Genomic DNA, 20,998 nt, shown 5'->3' on the forward strand with positions numbered 1-20,998 from the left:
ATCCCTCTTTCCAGCTCTTGGTCCGTAGCCCTGTAGGTCACAGCACTTCAAGTGCACATCCAAGTACTTTTTAAATGTGGTGAGGGTTTCTGCCTCTACCACCCTTTCAGGCAGTGAGTTCCAGACCCCCACCACCCTCTGGGTGGTCCCCTCTAATCCTGCTACCAAATTCTTTAAATCTATGCCCCCTGGTTATTGACCTCTCTGATAAGGGAAATATTCCCTATCCACTCTGTCTCGGCCCCTCATCATTTTATACATCTCAATTAAATCTCCCCTTAGCCTCCTCTGTTCCAATTCCATATAATTTGAATGACAGAGGCAGCTTGGCAAATTGAGACATTGTACTGTTTTAAAGATGCTATATAAATGTAAGTTGCTTGTCGTGGAATGTGAACCTCAGCCTATTGGCCAAAGGGACATGGAAGTCAGTCATATATATATACGGCACAGAAGGAGACCATTATGTGTTGCTATTTCACAGCACAGAGCAGCACGGGTGTAATATTTAACCTGCCCAACAGACACTCCCAAAGTACAAGCTGTCAAAGTTCTCCCTCTTGCCCGAAGCAAAGCATCCAACCCATTTCACTCCAATGTGTCAGCTATTGCAGAAACCAGCCGCAGATGCCAGAGAATGAGAATGAATGAAACGGCAGAAGCCATGCATTAAATGGGATTTGCAATCGCATGTGGGAGACTGGGAATTATTGGGAAAAAAGCCTCACCATGATGAAAGGACAGTGAACATGCGGGAGCCTGTGAATGTAGATTCGGAGACGAGAGTGGGAGGTTGTAACTAATAATGAAAATACTCGTGGATACTTAGCCTTGCTATAAATAACTCTTCCATTCTGGACCAGGGTTCCATATACTAGGGGTATCCAAAGGGCAGCCCTTCTCTCTCTCCCTCCCTCCCCCTCCTACTCTCCCTCTCCACCTCTCTCCCACCCTCCACCTCTCTCCCACCCTCCCAAGCACCCTCCCTCACTCGAACTCCCTCTCCTTCCCTCCTACCCATCCTCCTCTCCCCCCTCCCTTTTCTCCCACCCTCCCCCTCTCTCCCCTTTCCTCTCTCTCTCTCTCCCATCCTCCCCCTCTCTCCCCCTTCTCCGCCTCTCCCTCGCGAACACCCTCCCCCACTCAAACTCCCTCTTCTTCCCTCTTATCCATCCTCCTCTCCCCCCTCCCCCTCTCCTTCCATCTTACCCTCCCCCCGCTCTGCCTACCTCCCCCTCTCTCCCACCCTCCTCTCTCAGCAACTCCTCTCTTCTTCTCTCCCCTCCCTTCTGACCCTTCCCCTCCCTCGCTCTCTCTCCTTCCCTTCCACCCTCCTCCTCCCTCCTACCCTCTCTCTATAGCGCCGTTTACAACCTCAGGATGTCCCAAGGCGCTTTACAGCCAATGAAGTACTTTTGGAGTGTAGTCACTGTTCTAATGTAGAAAACGCGGCAACCAATTTGCGCTCAGCAAGCCCCCCCACACAGCAATGTGATAATCTGTTTTAGTGATGTTGGTTGAGGAATAAATATTGGATAGGACACTGGGGATAACTCCCCTTGTCTTCTGCAAAATAGTGCCGTGGGATCTTTTACGTCCACCTGAGAGAGCAGACGGAGCCTCGATTTAATGTCTCATCTTAAAGACGGCACCTCCGACAGTGCAGCACTCCCTCAGCACTGCACTGGAGTGTCAGCCTCGATTTATGAGCTCAAGTCTGGAGCTTCAACCCACCACCAGAAGCTTACAACAATATTTATAAGTTGCCTGTGGTGAACACACTCAGTTGATGCAGTTCAGTTTATTTTTATCATCATCATCAAAGGCAGTCCCTCGGAATCGAGGAAGACTTGCTTCCACTCTTAAAATGAGTCCTTAGGTGGCTGAACAGTCCAATACGAGAACCAGAGTCCCTGTCACAGGTGGGACAGATAGTCGTTGAGGTTAAGGGAGTGTGGGACTGGTTTGCTGCACGCTCCTTCCGCTGCCTGCGCTTGATTTCTGCATGCTCTCGGCGATGAGACTCGAGAGCTCAGCGCCCTCCCGGATGCACTTCCTCCACTTAGGGCGGTCTTTGGCCAGGGACTCCCAGGTGTCAGTGGGGATGTTGCACTTTATCAGGGAGGCTTTGAGGGTGTCCTTGTAACATTTCCTCTGCCCACCTGGGGCTTGCTTGCCGTGAAGGAGTTCCGAGTAGAGCGCTTGCTTTGGGAGCCTCGTGTCGGGCATGCGAACAATGTGGCCTGTTTTTGTATAGAGGGTGGCAATGGAGTTGGGAGAGACAATTTAGACACTCACTTCACAGAGCCATCTAGTGGCCAGAGCCTACAACTGCACCGTGACAGCTGACATGGCAAAATTGAATGGGAAATGTTGACATAGGAATTTACAATGGCCAAAAATTATGAGTACAAAAAAAAGATTTGGTATCGGGAAGGGAATGCCTAATGAAGCTCTCCGAGATCTCTGCCCTGCTACAAAACTGGCCACTTGCGCATCCCCAATTTTCATCACACCATTGGCGGCCGTGCCTTCAGCTGCCAAGGCCCTAAGCTCTGGAATTCTCTCCCTAAATCTCTCTGACTTGTTATCTCTCCTCTTTGAAGATGCTCTTTAAAACTTACCTCTTTGACCAAGCTTTTGGTCACCTGTCCTGATATCTCCTTATGTGGCTCGGTGTTAAAATTTTGACTGATAATGCTCCTGTCAAGCACCTTGGGACGTTCTATGTTAAAGGCGCTATATAAATGCAAGGTGTTGTTGATGAAGGATTTTTAAAATTATATATATTATGCTTCTATTATATTTGCTTATTAATTTCCAAAATTCTGAATCAACTTTACAGGATTCGAAGGTTGAACCCTTTAGAATCACGAGACCAGCCGAACCCCAGGGAGAGTGTGTACCCTTATTAGAGCTAACAAAATCTGAAGCATCACCAGCAGAGACGTTGGAAGAACCCACCTCGAGTCCCGCATCAATATTATTGGATTTAAACGATGATCCTCATGGCATCACTAGACCCGCTGAGCCCCAGGGGCAGAATGTGCCCTGGGTAGAAGTGACGAGATTGGAAGCATCGCCCCAGCTTTGCTCAGAAAGCCCCATCCTGACCTCCGAACCAATATTATTGGGTGCAAACGATAACCCTTCCGGCACTGCTAAGCCCGCTGAGCCCCAGGGGCAGAGTGTGCCCTTGTTAGGGGCGGCTATATCCGACGCACCAACTGCATCGCCATTGGAGGGCCCCTCAGAAGCTGTCCGGCGTAAACGCTGGCGCCGACGACACAGTAAGTACGCAAAGGCCAACCGCCATGCTTCTAGCGTATGTTCCGTCGAAGATGCCAAGGTTAACTTGCAGCCGGTTATTAGGAGGGAAGGGAAGGGAAGGGAAGAGAAGGGAGGGAGGAAGGAAGGAAGGAAGGAAGGAAAGGGAAGGGAAGGAAGGCTTGCATTTCTATAGCGCCTTTCATGACCTTAGGACGTCCCAAAGCGCTTTACAGCCAATTATAAGTACTTTTTGAAGTGTAGTCACTGTTGTAATGTAGGAAAGTTAAGCTTATTAATCGATCTACCAGTGGCGGCCGTCCCTTCAGTATCTAGGCCCTAAGCTCTGGAATTAACTCCCTAAACTTCTCCACCTCTCTCCTCTCTTAAACACTCTGTAAAACCTACATCTTTGACAAAAACTTTTGGTTACCTGTCCTAATATCTCCTTATGTGGCTCGATGTCCAATTTTGATTAAAATCGCTCCTGTGAAGTATCTTGGGACATTTTATTCTGTGAAAGGCACTCTATAAATGCAATTTGTTGAGATATTACATGACCTTGGATGACCTGGGGATCATGATCTCCATTTTATACTCCTGTCCGCTTTCTTCTCTAAGACTAGGGAACAGAAGCAACTTAACGCTACATTCTATTATGTATATAGAAAGCACCAAGTTTAGATGTCGAAAAACGTAGTTGTGTTTGTTTTTTTCACTCACCAGCTCCTGATCATGTACAGATTAGGAATATAGGAATTTCCAAACCAAACAACACCAGAGTCCATTTAGTTCGCATTCACCCATCCTGGTAGTCACATGGTACAACAATAGTGAAAGTTGTTGACAAATCACAGTGATCAATCAACAGACTCGGACACAAGGTGAGGAAATCCCTCAGTGATGGACAGCTTTGGGAACCAGAGATCCGCCCGAGCTTGCTGCACTCACCACACGTCATTTAATTGTTCCACCATCAGCGGCCGTGCCTTCAGCTGCCTGGGCCCCAAGCTCTGAAATTCCCTCCCTAAACCTCTCCGCCTCTCTCTCCTCATTTAAGACACGCCTTAAAACCTACCTCTTTGACCCAGCTTTCGCTCAGCTGTCCCAATATCTCATGATGCGGCTCGATGTCAAATTTTGTTGAAAGTCGCTCCTATGGAGTGTCTTGGGACATTTTCATAGAATCATAGAACGGTTACAGCACAGAAGGCAGCCATTCGGCCTGTCAGGCCCATGCCGGCTCTCTGCAAGAGCACTTCAGCTAGTCCCACTCTGAAGTTTTACTAGGTTAAACATACTAGACAAATACAATTGTTCATAGCGAGGGGATTTGAGTACAGGGGCAGGGAGGTGTTACTACAGTTGTACAGGGCCTTGGTGAGGCCACACCTGGAGTATTGTGTACAGTTTTGGTCTCCTAACCTGAGGAAGGACATTCTTGCTATTGAGGGAGTGCAGCGAAGGTTCACCAGACTGATTCCCGGGATGGCGGAACTGACATATCAATAAAGACTGGATCAACTGGGCTTGTATTCACTGGAGTTCAGAAGAATGAGAGGGGATCTCATAGAAACGTTTAAAATTATGACGGGTTTAGACAGGTTAGATGCAGGAAGAATGTTCCCAATGTTGGGGAAGTCCAGAACCAGGGGTCACAGTCTAAGGATAAGGGGTAAGCCATTTAGGACCGAGATGAGGAGAAACTTCTTCACCCAGAGAGTGGTGAACCTGTGGAATTCTCTACCACAGAAAGTTGTTGAGGCCAATTCACTAAATATATTCAAAAAGGAGTTAGATGTAGTCCTTACTACTAGGGGGATCAAGGGATATGGCGAGAAAGCAGGAATGGGGTACTGAGGTTGCATGTTCAGCCATGAACTTATTGAATGCGATGCAGGCTCGAAGGGCCGAATGGCCTACTCCTGCACCTATTTTCTATGTTTCTATGTTTCTAGGTTTGTTGTTGCAGCATGCAAAAGTTGGCAATCGACACATTTCCTGCTTAAGAGGGGAATTGGCAGCATTAAATCCATTTGAGATGTTGTTCCCTAGGACCACGCAGACGACCGCCACGTGCAACGAAGAGGATCCTGGTTCTCCTGGGTGCAGTGACCATCTTGTCCATGATTGTAGTTGGAATTTATTTTGTAGGTAAGTCAATGAAAAGTTTCTCTGAACAACACTGCGTGAGTTGGGGATCTTTAAAGGGACCATCTCTAATTTTAAACCATCAACTTGACTAATTACTAGTGTACCCTTACACGTTTTCATTAAGGCAATCGCCATTCTTTCTTCCTGAAGCACACGCTCAAGGGACGGACATCCCAGTGCACCATTTACACTCTATGACAGCACTATCCCATCATAGGCAGTCCCTCGGAATCGAGGAAGACTTGCTTACACTCTAAAAGTGAGTTCTCAGGTGACTGTACAGTCCAATATGGGAATTACAGTCTCTGTCGCAGGTGGGACAGACAGTCGTTGAAGGAAAGGGTGGGTGGGGAGTCTGGTTTGCCGCATCTCCTTCCGCTGCCTGCGCTTGCTTTCTGCATGCTCTCGGCTTGCTTTCTGCATCCTCCCGGATGCTCTTCCTTCACTTAGGGTGGTCTTTGGTCAGGGACTCCCAGGTGTTGGTGGGGATGTTGCATTTTATCAGGGAGGCTTTGAGGGTGTCCTTGAAACATTTCCTCTGCCCACCTGGGGCTCACTTGCCATGTAGGAGTTGCGAGTAGAGCGCTTGCTTTGGGAGTCTCGTGTTGGGCATGCAAACAATGTGGCCCGGCTAACAGAGCTGGTCGAGTGTGGTCAGTGCTTCGATGCTGGCGATATTGGCCTGATCGAGGACACTAACGTTGGTCTGTCCTCCCAGGGGATTTGCAGAATCTTGTGGAGACAACGTTGGTGGTATTTCTCCAGCGATTTGAGGTGTCTACTGTATATAGAAAATAGGAGCAGTAGTATGCCATTCGGCCCTTCGAGTCTGCACCGCCATTCAATATGATCATGGCTGATCCTCTATCTCAACATCATATTTATGCTTTTTCACCATACCCCATAGAAACATATGGTCAACTAAATAACTTCACAAAACAACAGTAAATGCAGCTCTAACTGATGCGCCATGGATCTGTCAAGCAGTGCAGAGTGCAAATCTCAACAGTGTCATCTTACCCAATGGGCTGTGGTCATCTTCCTCATCGACCACCAACGTTGCTCCGAGATCAGACGCAGGAGACACTTTGAACTGTTACACTTCGTCCCTCAACACAAAAGGCAATGGTGAAATATCAGAAAACATTGTTCCTCTTCCTCTCCTGAACTGGTTGGCAGTGGGGCACAGCTCCATGAATGCTCAGTGTCTTCCCCAGGTGCCTGCTCTTCATGTGTGAGCAGATATGTCTGGATTGACCAGAACCACGAGCTAACTAGGATGGACCCGTTTCCCTTAGCAGAGGGGTCAATAACCAGGGGACATCGATTTAAAGTAATTGTTGAAGGATTAGAGGGGAGATAAGGAAAAATGTTTTCACCCAGAGGGTGGTGGGGGTCTGGAACTCACTGCCTGAAAGAGTAATAGAGGCAGAAACCCTCATCATATTTAAAAAGTACTTGGATGTGCACTTAAAGAGCCGTGATCTACAGGGCTATGGACCAAGAGCTGGAAAGTGGGATTAGACTGGATAGCTCTTTGTCGGCCGGCACGGACACGATGGGCCGAATGGTCTCTTTCGGTGTCGTAATTTTTCTATGATTCTAAATGTATTTCTCCTCCTTAACCCAGAGCGGGAAGGAGAACAATTGTAGTACACCTACTGCCCCTCCCATCCCACCCCTGCCTTTACCCTCTCCACGCCTGCTACTACTTGGCTCTGCAGAGACTGTGGACAAACCTTGGATCTGCCTGATCTGTGGAAAAGATTTTCCCCTCACTGGCACAACCTGGCAGAATAGAGACCTGGTAGCCGTGGGCATGGAATCGCCAATCTTAATGTTACCGCAACTCAAAAGCAAAATACTGCGGAAATCTGAAATGAAAACAGAAAATTCTGGAAATACCTGTGTCGCAAATTATATATTTTTTAATGTGTCTTACCTCAACTCATGTCCATGCTCTCCTTTCCCTGCAAGAAATAGACTTTTAAAAAGTCAGTTACCATCACCAGATGGGTACTCTTGAGGAATCACACAGAATAACAGCTCCCAGATACTGATTGTAACTCAGTGATATAACTGAGGGGTTCAGACATGGGGGAAGAGTTCTAACCATCCTCTGAGCCCTGATGGACCCCAAATGAGCCCGAATGAATCCAAGGTCATTACAGCTGGAATAAAAACAGAAATTGCTGGAAACATTCAGCGGGTCAGGCAGCATCTGTGGAGAGAGAAACAGAGTTAACGTTTCAGATCGCTGACCTTTCGTCAGAACTGGAAAAGGTTAGAGATGTAACAGGTTTTTAAGCAAGTGTAGGGGCAGGGAAATGGGGGAGGGGAGGAACGAACAAAAGGGAAGGTCCGTGATAGGGTGGAGGGAAGGAGAGAATAAATAACTAAAGGGATGATGGTGCAAGGCAAAAGGAGATGGCAATGGAACAAGTGAAGAAACAAAAGATGGGTCTAGATAGAGTGTGAATGGGAATGACAGAACCATTACCAGTACCCACTGTCTGAATAAATGGGAGCAGAGGTTATGATCTGAAAATTGTTGACTCAGTGTTAAGTTGAGAACACAAACCAGATTAATGTGACTTTGGAAACAGTTGGGTTGGGTTTAATTTTTCTTCTTTTTGGCACATAATTAATCAGCTTATTCACTGAAGCCAACTGATTGTGCAAACACAAGGTGAGGCAAAAATTTGAATATTCTCATTCCGCCCAACTGCCCTGGGAACATTCTGACACAAGAATAAACATTTCAATCGAAGTTCCCACACGCTACACAGGCCTTCAGGATGCCAATAGCATTTCTCTTGCAGCTCTCTCACGCTCACTGACACCTGCCGTGCTGAGGACGCTTGGATCTGCTCTGGGGTTACAGCGAGTGCACAGCACAGAAACAGGCCATTTGGCCCAACAGGTCCATGCCAGGGAATTTTAGCTAAGAGGAAAGATGGGATAGGCTGGGTTTGTTTTCTTTGGAACATAGGAGGCTGAGGGGAGACCTTATTGAGGTGTATAAAATTGAGGGGCCTGTATAGAGTGGATAGGAAGGACTTACTTCCCTTAGCAGAGGGATCAATAACCAGGGGGCTTAGATGTAAACTAATTAATAAGAGGTTTAAAAGAGAGTCGAGGAGAATGTTTTTTCACCCAGAGGGCAGTGTGGGTCTGGAACTCACTGCCAGAAGGGGTGGTGAAGGTAGAAACCCTCATTGCATTTAAAAAGTGCTTGGATGTGCACTTGAAGTGCCGTAATCTACAGGGCTACGGACCAAGAGCTGGAAAGAGGGATTAGGCTGGATAGCTGTTTGTCAGCTAGCGCGGACACGATGGGAGAAATCGCCTCCTTCCGTGCTGTAAATCTCTGTGATATCATGATGTCCGGTGAGATATTCATTCAAACGTCACATTTCTCATAATTAGAAACTCTTTTGAGTTCTCATAATTAGAAACCGGCCCAACCAATTTTCAGCTGTCAAAATCTGCTCTATGAAAGTTACTGACTGTAGCATTTTTTCCCCACGCAATTTCAGCTGGTCTCCTTAACACTTTGCTCCAAACCCTTGTTTTAAAAAAAAACTACACATATACACAAGGCTACAATTGTTGACTGATTGTTTAAGAGGTTCAAAGCACTGACTGAAAAAATCCGAGGGATAATTTTGTATAACAACTGAAAGAAGCTCTTTAAAGATCCTTAAGACAGCTCTCAAATATCTCAAGGCACTTCATCTACAATGAATTACTTTGAAGTCCAAGTAAACACAGCAGCCAATGTACGAAGGAACGAGATGTTTGATCGTTTAGCTTTCATCCATGCCTTTGTTACCTCTAGACTTGACTATTCCAACGCACTCCTGGCCGGCCTCCCACATTCTACCCAACGTAAGCTAGAGGTGATCCAAACCTTGGCTGCCCTAACTCGCACCAAGTCCCGCTCACCCATCACCCCCTGTGCTCGCTGCCCCGTGTCCTAACTCGCAACGAGTCACGCTCACCCATCACCCCCTGTGCTCACTGCCCCGTGCCCTAACTCGCACCAAGTCCCACTCACCCATCACCCCCTGTGCTCGCTGCCCCGTGTCCTAACTCGCACCAAGTCCCGCTCACCCATCACCCCCTGTGCTCACTGCCCCGTGTCCTAACTCACACCAAGTCCCGCTCACACATCACCCCCTGTGCTCACTGCCCCGTGTCCTAACTCGCACCGAGTCCCGCTCACCCATCACCCCCTGTGCTCACTGCCCCGTGTCCTAACTCGCACCGAGTCCCGCTCACCCATCACCCCCTGTGCTTGCTGACCCCGTGTCCTAACTCGCACCAAGTCCTACTCACCCATCACCCCCTGTGCTCGCTGCCCCGTGTCCTAACTCGCACCAAGTCCCGCTCACCCTTCACCCCCTGTGCTCGCTGACCTACATTGGCTTCCAGTGAAGCAATGCCTCGATTTCAAAACTCTCATCCTTGTTTTTAGATCCCTCCATGGCCCTCGCCCCTCCCTATCTCTGTAGCCTCCTCCAGCCCCACAACCCCACCCGCCCGAGATGTCTGCGCTCCTCTAATTCTGCCCTCCTTGAACATCCCTGATTATAATCACTCCACCATCGGTGGCTGTGCCTTCTGTTGCCTAGGCCCCAAGCTCTGGAACTCCCTGCCTAAACCTCTCTACCTCGCTTTCCACCTTCAAGATGCTCCTTAAAACCTACCTCTTTGGTCACCTACGCAAATTTCTACTTTTGCCGCTCGGTGTCAAATTTTTAGCGCATAATTCTCCTGTGAAGCGCCTGGGGATGTTTCACTACGTTAAAGCTGTTCTAGAAGTACCAGTTGTTGTTGTTCAATAGGGTACATCTTGAGCTAGCAAATCAGCAGCCTGTTTTACATCTCTCCCTATTTTTATTTCCGTTGAAATCAATCGGGAGATGTAAGATGAAATGCCGACTCCGTGTCACTTTCATTTTTACAGCATCGCCCAACGGCAAAATCAACCCCATTTCTGATTTTGGTTAAGGGGGCAGAATGCTAGCTGGCTCCCACACCAGGAGAACTCTTCAAATAGAGTCAATGGGAACAGGTCTACGCATGCCGCAGTTTAACGGCTAACCTGACGCTCCGAACCTCAAAGAGGCAGCACTCCCTCAGTCACAACATCGCAGTGTCACTCTGGATTGTGTACGGGGCGTGCTCTCGCAACCTCTGACTCAGGGCCGAGAGAGCTTCCAACTGAGCCGAGCCTGCACTCTGAGGGGCACAAAAATAAGGAAATGTACAGGAAACCGTTCCAGATGTTACAGGGGAAAACCGGTGCTGAATTTTTCAATCCAAGAAATATCCTTACTTCTGAAACAAATACAGTGATTTATATAGATCAGCATCGAGTAACTATACTGCATTCATTCTGAGGACAAGCAGAATTAAAGTGCTTGTAGGGTAGTATTGGCCGTCACTGAGTTTAAACGATAAGGTTTTATTTAATTGTGAGTAATAATCTGTCAAATAAAATTACCATTCAGCAAACGTCTTTGATGATTTGATTTAAGAGTGCCCAGGTTTGATAGTGCACAAGGGATTGTTAAGGCAATACGATACTGCACTTTGGAGTGATGCAATCTAACTGTTGACATAATAGAATTTTAAGTCATACACCCCCTTCATTAGGTGAGTAATGTCAAGGAGGAGTGTTTGTACAGAGAATTATACCATAATATCCTACTTCAAATAGAATTACTCTTACCCACCATTGATCCCCCACCCACTCTCCTGAAGGTACTAACCTATATTGGGGTACTTTTCTTTAATTTATTTATTCAAGGGACGTCACTGGCAAGGCCAATTGCCCTCGAGAAGGTGGTGGTGAGCCACCTTCTTGAACCGCTGCAGTCCGTGTGGTGAAGGTGCTCCCACAGTGCTGTTAGGGAGGGAGTTCCAGGATTCTGACCTAGCGACGGGCCAGTGAAGGAACGGCCGATATATTTTCAAGTCAGCATGGTGTGCGACTTGGAGGGGAACTTGCAGCTGATGGTGTTCCCATGCGCCTGCTGCCCTTGTCCTTCTAGGTGGTAGAGGTCGCGGGTTTGGGTGGTGCTGCCGAAGAAGCCTTGGCGAGTTGTTGCAGTGCATCTTGTAGATGGTGCACACTGCAGCCACGGTGCGCCGGTGGTGGAGGGAGTGAATGTTGAAGGGTGGTGGATGGGGAGCCGATCAAGTGGGCTGCTTTATCTTGGACTGTTCACTGGGCGCTAACCAGAGGGACGTCCATTCAAGCATCCACCCTTTGGCAACAATCGTGTTCTTACCGGACGGCCAAATGTACACTTTCCAGCAGGATTTACTCAATCAGGAAGAGGAGGAAGACCGGATAATTTTATTTTATACTCAGGCCGATCATAACCCTAAATGCTCTCCTGGCAGAGATAACCCAACTCAGACTGCACATCAACTGGATGTTCTTAATTCATGGCTCAGTGGGTAGCGCACTCACAGCTCTGAGTCAAAAGGTTGTGGGTTCAAGTCCCACTCTAGAGAATTGAGAAAAGAAAAAGAAAGACTTGCATTTATATAGTGCCTTTCACGACCACCGGACATCTCAAAGCGCTTTACAGCCAATGAAGTACTTTTGGAGTGTATTCACTGTTGTAATGTAGGAAACGGCAATTTGCGCACAGCAAGCTCCCACACACAGCAATGTGATAATGGCCAGATAATCTGTGTTTTTCTTATGTTGATTGAGGGATAAATATTGGCCAGGACACCGGGGATAACTCCCCTGCTCTTCTTCAAAATATGCCATGGGATCTTTTACGTCCACTTAATAGTGCAGACGGGGCCTCGGTTTAACGTCTCATCTGAATGACGGCACCTCCGACAGAGCAGCACTCCCTCAGCACTGCACTGAGAGTGTCAGCCTGGATTGTTTTGGGCTCAAGTCTCTGGAGTCGGACTTGAACCCACAACCTTCTGACTCAGAGGCGAGGGTGCTACCCACTGAGCCACGGCTGAGACTCCCAGCGCAATACTGAGGGAGTGCTGCACTGTTGGAGGTGCCATTTTTCAGATGAGACGTTATACTGAGGCCCCATCTGCTCTCTGAGGTGGATGTAAAAGATCCCATGGCAATATTTCAAAGAAGAACAGGGGAGTTATTCCTGATGTCCTCGGCAATATCTATCCCTCAACCCAACATCACTGAAGCAGATTATCTGGTCATTATCACATTGCTGTTTGTGGGACCTTACCACAGGTATGACGGGAGATCAGGAGAACCTTCATGGAGTCTCAGGGCCATAATGCTATCCTATATATTTCCTGCTCCCCGTTTTCTGATTATGGTAGTGTGCACGAGGAGTGAGAGAAGGAGATCCCAGCCCGGTACCTAAAAACCTGCTTCCCTTTCAATTTTTGTTTTATATTAGTGAGGTATTTGGAGAGACCGATTGAAAACAAAACCTCGATACCTACAGGAGGCAATGCACCCACAACTGACTGCAATGGGACCGACACGTACGTCAACAGTACAGATCCAGGCACAGGTTGGTGATATGTTGTACTTTTGATGGACAAGCTCTGGTTTTATTTGCAAGCACAAAGTGAAGGTTGACCGAGCTGGAGAAGAGTTCCCTCCAGCCCTCTTAGCTTAACCAGCGCCTCGATTTGAAAATTCTCATCCTTGTTTACAAATCCCTCCACTGGCCTCACCCCTCCCTATCTCTGTAATCTCCCCGAGCCCCACAACCCCTCTCCCTCCCCCCGCCCCCCTGAGATTCCTGCGCTCCTCAAATTCCGCCCTCTTGAGCATCCCTGATTATAATCACTCCACCATTGGTGGCCGTGCCTTCTGCTGCCCGGGCCCCAAGCTGTGGAACTCCCTCCCTAAACCTCTCCGCCTCTCTACCTCTCTTTCCTCCTTCAAGACGCTCCTTAAAACCTACCTCTTTGACCAAGCTTTTGGTCATCTGCTGTAATTTTTCTTATGTGGTTCTGTGTCAAATTAGTCTGCTCCGGGAGTGTGCGCGCTCTGGGAATGAGTCTGCTCCGGGAGTGTGTCTCCGGGAATGAGTCTGACCCTGGAGTGAATCTGACCCTGGAGGTGAGTCTGCTCCAGGAGTGAGTCTGCTCCGGGAGTGTGTCTGCTCCGGGAATGAGTCTGACCCTGGAGGGAGTCTTTTCTGGGAGTGCATCTGCTCCGGGAGTGAGTCTGTTCCGGGAGTGCGTCTGCTCCGGGAGTGCGTCTGCTCCGGGAGCGAGTCTGACCCTGGAGTGAATCTGACCCTGGAGGTGAGTCTGCTCCAGGAGTGCGTCTACTCCGGGAGTGAGTCTGACCCTGGAGTGAGTCTGCTCCGGGAGTGCGTCTGCTCCGGGAGTGCGTCTACTCCGGGAGTGCATCTGCTCCGGGAGTGAGTCTGCTCCGGAGTGAGTCTGACCCGGGAGTGAGTCTGCTCCGGGTGTGCGTCTGCTGTGGGAGTGCATCTACTCCGGGAGTGAGTCTGACCCTGGCCTGAGTCTACTTCGGGAGTGAGTCTGCTCCAGGAGTGAGTCTGTTCCCAGTGAGTCTGCTCTGGGAGTGAGTCTGCTTCGGACGTCAGTCTGACCTTGGAGTGAGTCTGCTCCTGGTATTAACCTGCTCCGGTATTAACCTGCTCCTGGGAATCTTCCTTTAATACCACCTCTTGAAGGTAGCGATGAGATCTAGCGGTTTGCCTCAATAGAGCTCTAACTCAGGCACAACAGAGAGTGAAATCTGCTGGGATTATAAATGGTTTGTGTTCAGTCTCTTTCAGAATTAACACTGAGAACTCGCTGCTGGAGATACGTAACCAATCGCGGCAGGCATGGCTTCCTGTGTGTGATCAGAAGTGGAACTCCTCGCTGGGTAAACTGCTGTGCAGATACATGGGACATATCAAGTACGCCGCGATTCCTCGCTCAATACACTGCTGTTCTCTTCTTAAACTCTCACCAGGGAGCTTAATGAATAGGCTTAGTGTCAATTAAGGTGCAATAATTCGCAAATTACATCGAACATCTAGCACAGAAATAGGCTCTTCGGCCCAACTGATCTCTGCCGGTATTTGTATCCTCCACATGAGACATCCCTCCTCTCTACGTCTACCCTATCGAGTCCCTTCATAATCTGAAAGACCTCTAACAGATCACCCCTCAGCCTTCTATTTTCTGGAGAGATGAGCTGCAGCCTGTTCTGCTTTCCTGATAATTGTAATCTCCTTTGGTATCATGCTTGTCAACCTGTTTATTGTATAGAAAAACAGAAAATGCTGGAAATCTCAGCGGGTCAGGCAACATCTGTGGAGAGGAAGCAGAGTTAACGTTTCGGGTCATCGACCTGAAATATTAACTCTGCTTCCTGACCCGCTGAGATTTCCAGCATTTTCTGTTTTTATTCCAGATTCCAGCATCCACAGTATTTTGCTTTTGTAAAATTGTTTATTACCTTCTCCAGGGCCTCTGTATCCGTTTTATTACAAGACCAGAACTGCGCTTCAATTACTCTAAGTGTGCTCTAAACAAGGTTCTGTACACGTTTAACTTCTCTGCTTTTCAAATTTCTCCCTCTAGAAATGAACCCCAGATCTTTGTATTTTGTTATGGCCTTGTTAAGCTGCATTGCTATTTTTGGAGTGGGTTGGAGGGGAACGGTTATTTTGGTGTCACCCTGCTTTATTATTTAGCTCCCACCCCCTCCCTCCACCCCATATTCCTTGGAAACCACCATCGCTACTAATATGTCCTTACTATACAGTATAAACGCACACTAGGCCCATACTTGAGAGAAAGTCACTCTGTGACCAGTTACCTTTATTAGCAAGAACTCAAGAGGCAGACAGTGGGTGGAGCTTCCCCTTTTACACCGGAAAGTCCAGGTTAGGAGTGTCTCCCACAAGTTCACCCGCTGTGGTCAGCGTTCTCAAGGTGTACAACTTAAGTCAGCTTATACACGGGTTACAATGACAGTTGAATACATGACAGCTACTTTTAATGATTTGTAAATCTGTACTCCTCAAATCCCCTCTAAATCTCCTTAAAGTAATTGGGAGGAGGTTTAGAGGGGAGTTGAGGGGATATTTCTTCACCCAGAGGGTGGTGGGGGTCTGGAACTCACGGCCTGAAAGGGCGGTCGAGGCAGAAACCCTCACCACATTTAAAAAGTAATTGGATGTGCACCTGAAGTGCCGTAACCTACAGGGCTACGGACTGAGAGCTGGAAAGTGGGATTAGGATGGATAACTCTTTGTCGGTCAGCACGGACACGATGGGCCGAAATGGCCGCCTTCCGTGCGGTAAATTTCGATGATTCTATGACCCTCTGCTTCTCTACCCCATTTACACTCATATTTTCCCTCCCTAAATTGGCCTTTGAAAACCAATTTGGTTATCTTACTGGACTAGTAATCCAGAGGCCTGGACGAATGATCTGGAGACGTGAGTTCAAATTCCACCACAGCAACTGGGGAATTTAAATTCAGTTAATTAAATAAATCTGGAATTAAAAAGCTAGTATCAGTAATAGTGACCATGAGACTACCGGATTGTCGTAAAAATCCAAGAGGCTCACTAATGTCCTTTAGGGAAGGAAATCTGCCATCCTTACCCGGTCTGGGCCTACATGTGACTCCAGACCCACAGCAATGTGATTGGCTCTTAACAGCCCTCTGCAGTTCAAAGAAGGCAGCTCACCACCACCTTCTCGAGGAAAATTAGCGATAATAAGAATCATTTTACTAATAACTGTTATTTATATAGCGCCTTTAATTTAGTTAAACGTCCCAACGCGCTTCACAACAATTTTACAACACGTTAGATAGTGAACATTGAGGGAAAGAGAGGAAAAAGTGTGAGAAGGACGTGCAAAAGGAAGTTAAAAGCTCGGGTCTGAAGCGGCCGCCAAAATACGCCGCAGATAGACACAGAGGGAAAAACTAAAAAAATAACAAATTCAAATTACATTGTAAATACTACAATAAGGAGTATACAATAGTAAAATCAGTATAATAAAGATTAGAAATATAGAAACATAGAAAATAGGTGCAGGAGTAGGCCATTCGGCCCTTCTAGCTTGCACCGCCATTCAATGAGTTCATGGCTGAACATGCAACTTCAGTACCCCCTTCCTGCTTTCTCGCCATACCCCTTGATCCCCCTAGTAGTAAGGACTTCATCTAACTCCTTTTTGAATATATTTAGTGAATTGGCCTCAACAACTTTCTGTGGTAGAGAATTCCACAGGTTCACCACTCTCTGGGTGAAGAAGTTTCTCCTCATCTCAGTCCTAAATGGCTTACCCCTTATCCTTAGACTGTGACCCCTGGTTCTGGACTTCCCCAACATTGGGAACATTCTTCCTGCATCTAACCTGTCTGAACCCATCAGAATTTTAAACGTTTCTATGAGGTCCCCTCTCATTCTTCTGAACTCCAGTGAATACAAGCCCAGTTGATCCAGTCTTTCTTGATAGGTCAGTCCCGCCATCCCGGGAATCAGTCTGGTGAACCTTCGCTGCACTCCCTCAATAGCAAGAATGTCCTTCCTCAAGTTAGGAGACCAAAACTGTACACAATACTCCAGGTGTGGCCTCACCAAGGCCCTGTACAACTGTAGCAACACCTCCCCTGCCCCTGTACTCAAATCCCCTCGCTACGAAGGCCAACATGCCATTTGCTTTCTTAACCGCCTGCTGTACCTGCATGCCAACCTTCAATGACTGATGTACCATGACACCCAGGTCTCGTTGCACCTCCCCTTTTCCTAATCTGTCACCATTCAGATAATAGTCTGTCTCTGTTTTTACCACCAAAGTGGATAACCTCACATTTATCCACATTATATTTCATCTGCCATGCATTTGCCCACTCACCTAACCTATCCAAGTCATTCTGCAGCCTCATAGCATCCTCCTCGCAGCTCACACTGCCACCCAACTTAGTGGCATCCGCAAATTTGGAGATACTACATTTAATCCCCTCGTCTAAATCATTAATGTACAGTGTAAACAGCTGGGGCCCCAGCACAGAACCTTGCGGTACCCCACTAGTCACTGCCTGCCATTCTGAAAAGTATCCATTTACTCCTAACTCTTTGCTTCCTGTCTGACAACCAGTTCTCAATCCATGTCAGCACACTACCCCCAATCCCATGTGCTTTAACTTTGCACATCAATCTCTTGTGTGGGACCTTGTCGAAAGCCTTCTGAAAGTCCAAATATACCACATCAACTGGTTCTCCCTTGTCCACTCTACTGGAAACATCCTTAAAAAATTCCAGAAGATTTGTCAAGCATGATTTCCCTTTCACAAATCCATGCTGACTTGGACCTATCATGTCACCTCTTTCCAAATGCGCTGCTATGACATCCTTAATAATTGATTCCATCATTTTACCCACTACTGAGGTCAGGCTGACCGGTCTATAATTCCCTGTTTTCTCTCTCCCTCCTTTTTTTAAAAGTGGGGTTACATTGGCTACCCTCCACTCGATAGGAACTAATCCAGAGTCAATGGAATGTTGGAAAATGACTGTCAATGCATCCGCTATTTCCAAGGCCACCTCCTTAAGTACTCTGGGATGCAGTCCATCAGGCCCTGAGGATTTATCAGCCTTCAATCCCATCAATTTCGCCAACACAATTTCCCGACTAATAAGGATTTCCCTCAGTTCCTCCTCCTTACTAGATCCTCTGACCCCTTTTATATCCGGAACGTTGTTTGTGTCCTCCTTAGTGAATACCGAACCAAAGTACTTGTTCAATTCGTCTGCCATTTCTCCGTTATGACTTCCCCTGATTCTGGCTGCAGGGGACCTATGTTTGTCTTTACTAACCTTTTTCTCTTTACATATCTATAGAAACTTTTGCAATCCGTCTTAATGTTCCCTGCAAGCTTCTTCTCGTACTCCATTTTCCCTGCCCTAATCAAACCCTTTGTCCTCCTCTGCTGAGTTCTAAATTTCTCCCTGTCCCTGGGTTCGCTGCTATTTCTGGCCAATTTGTATGCCATTTCCTTGGCTTTAATACTATCCCTGATTTCCCTTGATAGCCACGGTTGAGCCACCTTCTCTTTTTTTATTTTTACGCCAGACAGGAATGTACAATTGTTGTAGTTCATCCATGCGGTCTCTAATTGTCTGCCATTGCCCATCCACTGTCAACCCCTTCAGTATCATTCGCCAATCTATCCTAACCAATTAATGCCTCATACCTTCAAAGTTACCCTTCTTTAAGTTCTGGACCATGGTCTCTGAATTAACTGTTTCATTCTCCAGAATTAACTGCAGAATTCCACCATATTATGGTCACTCTTCCCCAAGGGACCTCGCACAACGAGATTGCTAATAAATCCTCTCTCATTACACAACACCCAGTCTAAGATGGCCTCCCCCCTAGTTGGTTCCTTGACATATTGGTCTAGAAAACCATCTCTTATGCACTCCAGGGAATCCTCCTCCACCGTATTGCTTCCAGTTTGGTTAGCCCAATCTATGTGCATATTAAAGTCATCCATTATAACTGCTGCATCTTTATTGCATGCACCCCTAATTTCCTGTTTGATGCCCTCCTCAACATCACTACTACTGTTTGGCGGTCTGTACACAACTCCCACTAACGTTTTTTGCCCTTTGGTGTTCTGTAGCTCTCCCCATATAGATTCCACATCATCCAAGCTAATGTCTTTCCTAACTATTGCATTAATCTCCTCTTTAACCAGCAATGCTACCCCACCTCCTTTTCCTTTTATTCTATCCTTCCTGAATGTTGAATACCCCTGGATGTTGAGTTCCCAGCCCTGATCATCCTGGAGCCACGTCTCTGTAATCCCAATCACATCATATTTGTTAACATCTATTTGCACAGTTAATTCATCCACCTTATTACGGATACTCCTTGCATTAAGACACAAAGCCTTCAGGCTTGTTTTTTTAACACCCTATGTCCTTTTAGAATTTTGCTGTACAGTGGCCCTTTTTGTTCTTTGCCTTGTGTTTCTCTGCCCTCCACTTTTCCTCATCTCCTTTCTGTCTTTTGCTTTTGTCTCCTTTTTGTTTCCCTCTGTCTCCCTGCATTGGTTCCCATCCCCCTGCCATATTAGTTTAACTCCTCCCCAACAGCACTAGCAAACACTCCCCCTCGGACATTGGTTCCGGTCCTGCCCAGGTGCAGACCGTCCGGTTTGTACTGGTCCCACCTCCCCCAGAACCGGTTCCAATGCCCCAGGAATTTGAATCCCTCCCTGCTGCACCACTGTTCAAGCCACGTATTCATCTGCGCTATCCTGCGATTCCTACTCTGACTAGCATGTGGCACTGGTAGCAATCCCGAGATTACTACTTTTGAGGTCCTACTTTTTAATTTAGCTCCTAGCTCCTTAAATTAGTTTCGTAGGACCTCATCCCTTTTTTTACCTATGTCGTTGGTACCAATGTGCACCACGACAACTGGCTGTTCTCCATCCATTTTTAGAATGTCCTGCACCCGCTCCGAGACATCCTTGACCCTTGCACCAGGGAGGCAACATACCATCCTGGAGTCTCGGTTGCGGCCGCAGAAACGCCTATCTATTCCCCTCACAATTGAATCCCCTATCACTATCGCTCTCCCACTCTTTTTCCTGCCCTCCTGTGCAACAGAGCCAGCCACGGTGCCATGAACTTGGCTGCTGCTGCCCTCCCCTGATGAGTCATCCCCCTCAACAGTACTCAAAGCAGTGTATCTGTTTTGCAGGGGGATGACCGCAGGGGACCCCTGCACTACCTTCCTTGCACTGCTCTTCCTGCTGGTCTTCCATTCCCTAGCTGGCTGTGGACCCTTCTCCTGCGGTAAGACCAACTCGCTACACGTGCTACTCATGTCATTTTCAGCATCGTGGATGCTCCAGAGTGAATCCACCCTCAGCTCCAATTCCGCAACGCGGTCTGTCAGGAGCTGGAGGCGGATACACTTCCCGCAGATGTAGTCGTCAGGGACACCGGAAGTGTCCCTGAGTTCCCACATGGTACAGGAGGAGCATATCACGTGACCGAGCTCTCCCGCCATGACTTAACCCTTAGATACACTTAAATTGGTGACAACACTGTTACAGGTTATTTACTGATATAAAAAAGAAAAAGAAAAACTACTTACCAATCACCAGCCAATCACTTACCCCTTTGGCTGTGACGTCACCTTTTGATTCCTTTCTACTTTTTCTCCCGGCTGGAGCTGTACAAGCCGGGCCTTTTATAGGCCTCACCACGCTGCTCCCGCCTCTCGCCGACACAATTAAATAATATATACCATAATTATAAATTAAGTTAAAATTAGAAAATCAAAATTTAAATTTAAATCAAAATCAAAATTAGGATGGGCGATAAATGCTGGCCTTGTCAGTGACGCCCACATCCCAGGAACAAATAATAAAACAATAAGCCCGGGCTCCTGTATCTAATTGCTACGTAGTGACTCCTGCTGGAACAGAAGTTTGAGCGAGCATCATGGGAGGACAGGATTGGGATGTACTGTGGTGCCCCTTGTGGTTGAAGTGCCTACTGACAGTCACTGTCCAGGCTCACACAGGAGGAGTGGCCT

At 47.4% G+C, this 20,998-nt stretch overlaps 1 protein-coding gene across 1 annotated transcript in view; it reads left to right on the plus strand.

Annotated features, from left to right (window-relative positions):
• Positions 1-20,998, plus strand: part of LOC139275670 (transmembrane protease serine 5-like) — a 78,400-nt gene that overhangs the window by 34,550 nt on the left and 22,852 nt on the right. The window contains exons 2-5 of the mRNA XM_070892836.1: positions 2,846-3,290; positions 5,323-5,421; positions 12,840-12,956; positions 14,195-14,330. Of these exons, the coding sequence (XP_070748937.1) occupies positions 2,846-3,290; positions 5,323-5,421; positions 12,840-12,956; positions 14,195-14,330 (797 nt within the window). The remainder of the gene's footprint in view (positions 1-2,845; positions 3,291-5,322; positions 5,422-12,839; positions 12,957-14,194; positions 14,331-20,998) is intronic.

This window comes from Pristiophorus japonicus, chromosome 11 (assembly GCF_044704955.1).
Source record: "Pristiophorus japonicus isolate sPriJap1 chromosome 11, sPriJap1.hap1, whole genome shotgun sequence".
Taxonomy (NCBI): Eukaryota; Metazoa; Chordata; class Chondrichthyes; family Pristiophoridae; genus Pristiophorus; species Pristiophorus japonicus.